Below are 6,898 nucleotides of genomic sequence, written 5' to 3'. Positions count from 1 at the left end.
AAGCCCAACAAAACAAATCTAACAATAGGAATATAATATAACACTCACGACTTCTTTTATCCATTCAATAGGTCTCCACATAGACTTAACACTGAATTCCATCATCTTGCACCCAATCTCTATTTTTTTTTTGCTTCAATCCATTTAAACTGCACAAAATAGCCAAAAACACCCGCTCAACTCGAACAAATAGAAATAAAAGCTAAAAACAATCCTAAAGTCCTAATTATGTCCTAAAATGCAAGTTAAATACAATGCAAATGCAAATGTAGCAGTCAAGTCGACCGATTGGCTTGAGGATGACTCTAGAGGGCGATGGTGAAAGGAACCAGTTGAGATAACTGAGCCTCACCCGAACTGCTCACATGTCCACCTTCCCTCCTATGAGTGGCGGATGGACCCTCAGACCGGGTTGGCGAACTCTACCTAGACCGCTTGTTAGCTTTCGTGTCCCTCCTCTTGAAGGCAGCCCGTTTCAAGAGCCTGCTTCGATCAGCTTGGTCCCTCATGGCCGCTGCTGAGAGAAATAACAAAAGCAAATCAAACAGCCATTATAATAAGCAAAATCGTAGTGAAGATACTTATGGCCAGAAACCTACCGACTGCTTCATCAAACGCTTGGTCGCCTTGGACGAGCTTATAGCACGGGATCACCCGTCCCTCCTTGATTTAGGATAGCATCTCGTCTGCCGCCCTCTTCTCCTGGTCGTCTAGCTGTTCGTAAGAAAAACCGCACGAGTCAGTGGGCTTTTGGTGAATTCCCCCATTCCAAGAAAAAAGGAAAATTAGGAGATTGTCAAGACCATATGCCTGAGTATGGTGTGTCCCTCTGGCCTCCACGCGGAAGAAGTTGCCTTTCAAATTTTTTATCAACCCTTCGAAGGGAAGGAATAGGGCATGATCGTTCTAAGACTACAAGGACGTTCACCCTCGGTGCCTAGCTCTAGCTTCGTCTTTGTTCGTACTAAGGGTCACTCAGAACATCTAGAAGAACAACCGGAGGGTGTAGGGCACTCCATAACCCCATAGAACATCTTGAACGCTCTGATAAACCCCAAAATTTCGGGTACAACTAGGAAGGGGCCATCTGGAGATGCTGCAACACCTCGGTGTACCACCCTACAAAGGGAATCCTTACCCCTATCTGCCGGCAAACATACTCATACATGTAGAAGCTTCAACGATTCTTATTCTCCACTAGTATATCCTGGCAGACTCGCTCCTGAGGGGTGGGAGCATACCATTGGATCGTTCGCTGGGCGAGTCAGCACGTCCACGACAGGATGCACCTTTAGGGGGAAGAAAGACGGGGTATCTAGAACCTTTTGGTCAATCCACCAATAATGGGAGCTAGTGCCTGCCGTGCCCTATAGGATAGTGAACTAATCGGTAGGATCAGCAAAATTCTGCCCCATGATAGACCTATCATCAGAAGAAGTGTCATACTCCAAACTGGATATATTATCCAAGATCGGACGCCACTTTTCTAAGAGAGTCGTCTAGTCCATCAAGGCAACCTCACTTTCGGCCTTCTTTTTTCTAGGTTATGTAATAAGGCCGACAAGGATACTATTTTGGTCACCTCCACGGAGAATGACTACTACCCGAGGTGTAAGCAAGTCGAGCTCACTGGCGGCGGCGAGAGGCAGTGTTAGTAAAAATGGGTGGAGGCCAGGCAGGATCTCCACCTCACCAAGACTAGAATCCCCGCTTAACATTAGTATAAACGCAAAAAGTTTATGCTTAAGAAGAAAGGGAGAAAGGAATTATCGAGTTACTGGGAGTTGGGAGCTTTGAAAGAAAAAAGGGCTTATGGTTAGATTCAAATATCGTGCGAGCTCGGCAGGAGGTAATTTCTCTGAAGTAGCAAAGTGGAGAAGAATGAAGGAAGCAACCCCCTATTTATAGTAAATGGGTTGGGCCTGGGCCATACCCGAAGCCTAACCTGGAGGCTCGTCCTACCAATCCATAATCATTCAAGGATAATCCAACGATGGTTGAGCAAACGAGGAGAAGAATCTGAAACGAACATACACATCAGTTAAACACCTAAGGTCACCAATTGGAACACTACCGATCCTCCATGTGTCAACCAAGAGCAGATAGCCATCATGACCTACCCAAAGACCTAGAGGCTACTCATATAGATAACCCGGAAACGTCAAGAACAGAGTCTATAATCTGAACAAACGCTGCATAGAGAATCCTGAGTCTATCAGCTTGCCTACCCTCAGGCACCCTAATAGACTAGGGGCAACTTTTCCTCCTCGGATAAATCCGAGTCATTCTAGACTCTCCCCAAGTTAATAACAGGTCGAACATCACCATCCACCCGCCAAAGGTGGACTGCGCCCTCTGAAGACGTCATTAATACACCTTTGACTCGTCATTAATGCATCTATGACTTCTCATTAATGCACATCTGACTTGCCATTAATGCGCCACTGACTTGCCATTAATGCACCCCTGACATTTTACGTGTCACGACGCCTGCAAAATCCCACCCGCCTCCTAACAAATTGACAATAGCAGACCCACAGGGTGAACAAGGACAACCCAACATGCTTTCTTCTTACCAACCAAGCATTGGCCAATAGTCGGATGCCACATCGACCCCCTCCGAACTACTATAAATATGAGATCCCCACACAGGAAATATCAATTAATTCTCATTCTCTCATTTATTGTTTGCACTTATTACTTTTACTCTAACTTCTCTGTTATTTTCTCTCTAGAAACCACATACTGACTTGATCGTCGGAGAACATTTTCAAGTACCTCCTACAGCGATTCAATAGAGCATTCCAACCAAGACTTCTAATCATCTCCATCCAACTGGGCACTTGATACTGACCACACTCATTCAATACAAAAGAAAAAATATGTAATGAGAAACAATCTCTTTTCATTAAAACAGTCAAACAAAAATAGAATTAACTATCTCCCCCGATAAAAATTAAGTATCATTCATCAGCGTTATTCTTTTGTTCTATTGAAAGTTGTTATCATATATATGAATACAATGTTAAATTATTTAATCTTAATGCATAATATATTTTGAAATTTTAATCCATATCATATTGGGACACTTTTCGTATGTAATTATAGTAATATAAAACTTATACTAAGAACAAAGTCCAACTTTATTGGTACATACATAGTCTATTTTTTTGTCTCTTGCGGAGACATTATTGTCCCAGAAATTAAATATTACACATTTGAAGTCATCATATTTGACAAATACAGACATCTTTCCTTAGTGCCTGAATTGAATGTCAAAAGAAAATTGTTGGTGAAAAAAATTGAATTATATTGGATTCATATTTTACTATTTTTTTACCCACAAGAAATGAGTACTATATGTAGTATTACACAATTTATAAATGCAATTGGGACTCAGCCCAATCTTTACAAATATGGATAATGAAAAGACAGATACCATATAATAACAAACAAAAAATAATATATAATAATTCATATATTTTTTATTTATTGTAAAATTATATTTTTATTATAAAAAACATGAAGAGAAACAAATATTTGCCTCTTCTTCAACCTTTTCCACCTCTAATTGAAATTTCAGTCAAAAGGTCATAATATATTAATGTGTATGGGCTTCTCCGTTCTTTCGTTCCTTAACCGTGAAGGATTCTCTCACTAAATTGAAATATTAATTTAATTAATTAAAAAAAGGTTATTCTGACAATTAAATCCCGCATCTAAAAATTAAATAAAATTGATTTTGAGCTAATAAAATTAAATAAAAGTGAGATGAAGAGTATAGGCGTGTAGGGAGGGGTTGTCGAACACTTGTTCTAATTACATTTTCGGTAGAAATTAATTATTTTGTATATTATAGTTGTTATTTTACTTTCACGTATTTATTATTAAAGAATCAAAATGGCACTATATAAATATAAATGGTTGATTTTTCTGTACTATAAATAACTCAAAATTAAACAACTGCATATGTTTTTTCCTTCTTTCCATGAACAAATTATAACTTTAGAATAGGTATATGTATAACTAAATTTAGTAATTCCTCAGGCCATAAATTAAACTATTTCTATTACTCATGAAGTTTTATCTTTTATTTCTACACCAACTCAAAATCTTAAATGAAAAAATTGTTAGGTGGTAATAGTATAATTGTTTTAAATATATAATGTTGAATGAATAAAGATATATTCATTTATAACAAAGAGGCAAAAACAAACAAGGTGTGGCTCCACTGAATTCCTAATGTTGATTATTCGATTTCTGGGAGTTATTGTTAGGAGGACAATCAATAACCTAAAAAGAATTAATTCCTTACCTTGAGATATCCTTATTAGTGAAAAAAAGCCAAAATAAAACATATCATTTGATGAAGAATAGTGATGTAAATACCCTTTCACACAAAAAGTAATGACTTTTGAAATTTTCTTAATTTTATTTCGACCCATAAAAAATTAGAAATAAGATTTTGATAAGTAATTGATTAATCTCAATACGTAAACCTTCAAAATCACTTTAAAAAGGCTAACTTCAAAGTTCAAATAGTGCATAATACATTAGTAATAATATATGTAGGGCTTAAAAAAATGAAACGAGCTCCTCTACCCTCCAGTATTAGAAAGTAATGGGAAAGATGATTTTATAATTTAAAAAGAATAAAAATTTGAACCTTTAAATATTTATTTGTGTCATATGTTAGTACCTATACCCAGTACTGAACATCTCTGTAGAGAATATTAATTCTAAAAAAATATCTAATAAAATCCTCCCCTCAAGTGTTATCCTTTTGAGTGAAACTAGACAACTTATTTTAATACAAATGATTCTATTTACTTGCTACACCGTTGACCCTTAGACAATTCTAAATAATATGATGTCACTTTCAAGATTCATATCCAATGGTATATACTCTTAATTAACTTGTTCATATCTCAAAGGATCTTCTATTGTAGTGAGTAGTTGAAAATGTATATGGTAGAGAGCAAGGGTGGTGCAATAGTATGCATGCTTTTGTCTCTTTTCTTCTTAGGGACATGGCCCGCTGTTATGACACTATTAGAAAGGAGAGGTCGTCTTCCTCAACACACTTACCTTGACTACTCAATCACCAATCTATTGGCTGCTATTATCATTGCTTTCACCTTTGGTGAGATTGGCAAGGGCACAATTCATAAACCAAACTTCTTATCTCAGCTTTCTCAGGTGTGTGTATGTTTATATATGTATTTGATATTTATTCTTTCTTAAGATAAATATGTGAGGTTCATCCTTCATAGACCCATCATTTTAGATGATGTTCCTACAGTCAACCGAGTATTTAAAACTAATATACAAGCATAAATATATATGGTTTATGTATTTTTCATGGAAGTTCAAGACTTTAAAGTATTGTGTACAAAATCATCTTTTATTCTATCATTAAATGGTGTGAGTTAAACCAACAAAACGTTGGTTTAGTGGTGTAACACCTTACTGAATTTTTAGATAGATTAAATGTTCAATTTCTGTGAGTGACAGTTGTTAGGAAAGACATTCACGCACCTCGAAAGAGATTAGTTCCTTACCAATAAGGTGAGAGAATATGCTTAGTTATAAATAAAAAAAGAACATGGCTTAAACTATTTATGCGAAGAGAATAAAGTATCTCATTATATTAAGAGATAACTTATCTCCTTAAATTTATTGATTGTTTAACACGTGTTTTATTTCACTTTTTTCTAGAAATTTTCATTTTAAAATATATTACAAAAGAAGAAATAAAATATGTGTCAAACAATTAATGAATTTAAGAAAATAAGTTTTATGATCTTACACAAACATAACGTTAGATTAAGCTATTCTAAAGTGAGTATATACACCCTTAATTTGATAAAACATATAAAGATATCAATGTCATATTCAATTTAGGAAGTCTGGTACATAATTGTTGGTTTCTTCAATTCCTACCTAAATGAGATTTGAAAGAAGCCATCTAAGATGCCTGCAACTTGCAAGCATACAATTTCAACTTCAGGAGAAATTATCTTATACTACTCCTAATATTATACTCCATATTCAACGGTTGAGATTTAAGTAGTTTTTATATTTATTATCTTAAATTTAATGTAATGATGTATATGATGATGCTGTCTGTGTTGAAAATTTAATGGACTTCAATTCCACACATCTAATTCCCTCGATGTTGGGGAAGGTGATACCCCCTAGACCCAATCTCCAATGTTATAAAGTTTGATAAACTTTCGGGACTCTTCCTGTAGATCCTTGTGGTTTGAAGTAGTCTTTCTAATATGATCTACATAGATTCATTCACATATATTAAGTAATCTCTTAAAATGGAGGAATGAAGATCACATATTTTTATTCATGTTTTATTTAGAGATGATAATGTGTCTGGATGAGTTTAAATAGTGTATTATCCAGACCTATCATGTTGCTTCATTTTTAGATCTAGATCCGCTCCAGACTCATGTTGTTACCTGCTGGGTCTGTTCCCTATAGGTCCTGGATACCTAGCAGATATAATATTGCAATTATGATTAACATGATATTACAATGACGTTTCTATATATAGATTTAGGAATGAATAAACGGGTCTGGGTAACGCGAGTATGTATATCTCATTACCTAAACCCATCCAACAGCGGGTCTCAAAATCTCGGATCGCATTTATCTCGGATCAAAACACAAATTCAGACCCAACCTGTTGCAGGTATTATCTGTGAGTACTTGTGGGTTCGAGTTCCATTGCCATCCATAGTCTCATTTTATGTCTCCGCCTAGTTAGAATATTTCATTTCATTAAAAAGTAAAAGAGTAAATTATACTGACACCTCTTGATTTTTAGTGAAATTAACAACTCGTCCCTCTCCTTTTAAATCTACATAAATCACCAATAATTATA

At 35.7% G+C, this 6,898-nt stretch overlaps 1 protein-coding gene across 2 annotated transcripts in view; it reads left to right on the top strand.

Annotated features, from left to right (window-relative positions):
* Positions 4,923 to 6,898, top strand: part of LOC109336594 (ureide permease 1-like) — a 6,655-nt gene continuing 4,679 nt past the window's right edge. For both annotated transcript variants that reach the window (XM_019573300.1, XM_019573290.1), the window contains exon 1: positions 4,923 to 5,199. In XM_019573300.1, the coding sequence (XP_019428845.1) occupies positions 4,963 to 5,199 (237 nt within the window). In that variant the 5' untranslated portion in view covers positions 4,923 to 4,962. The remainder of the gene's footprint in view (positions 5,200 to 6,898) is intronic.

The sequence above is a fragment of the Lupinus angustifolius genome, chromosome LG02, assembly GCF_001865875.1.
Source record: "Lupinus angustifolius cultivar Tanjil chromosome LG02, LupAngTanjil_v1.0, whole genome shotgun sequence".
In the NCBI taxonomy this organism is placed as follows: domain Eukaryota; kingdom Viridiplantae; phylum Streptophyta; class Magnoliopsida; order Fabales; family Fabaceae; genus Lupinus; species Lupinus angustifolius.
The sequence above is the reverse complement of the archived record's forward strand: the minus strand, read 5'-3'. Positions and strand labels throughout refer to the sequence as shown.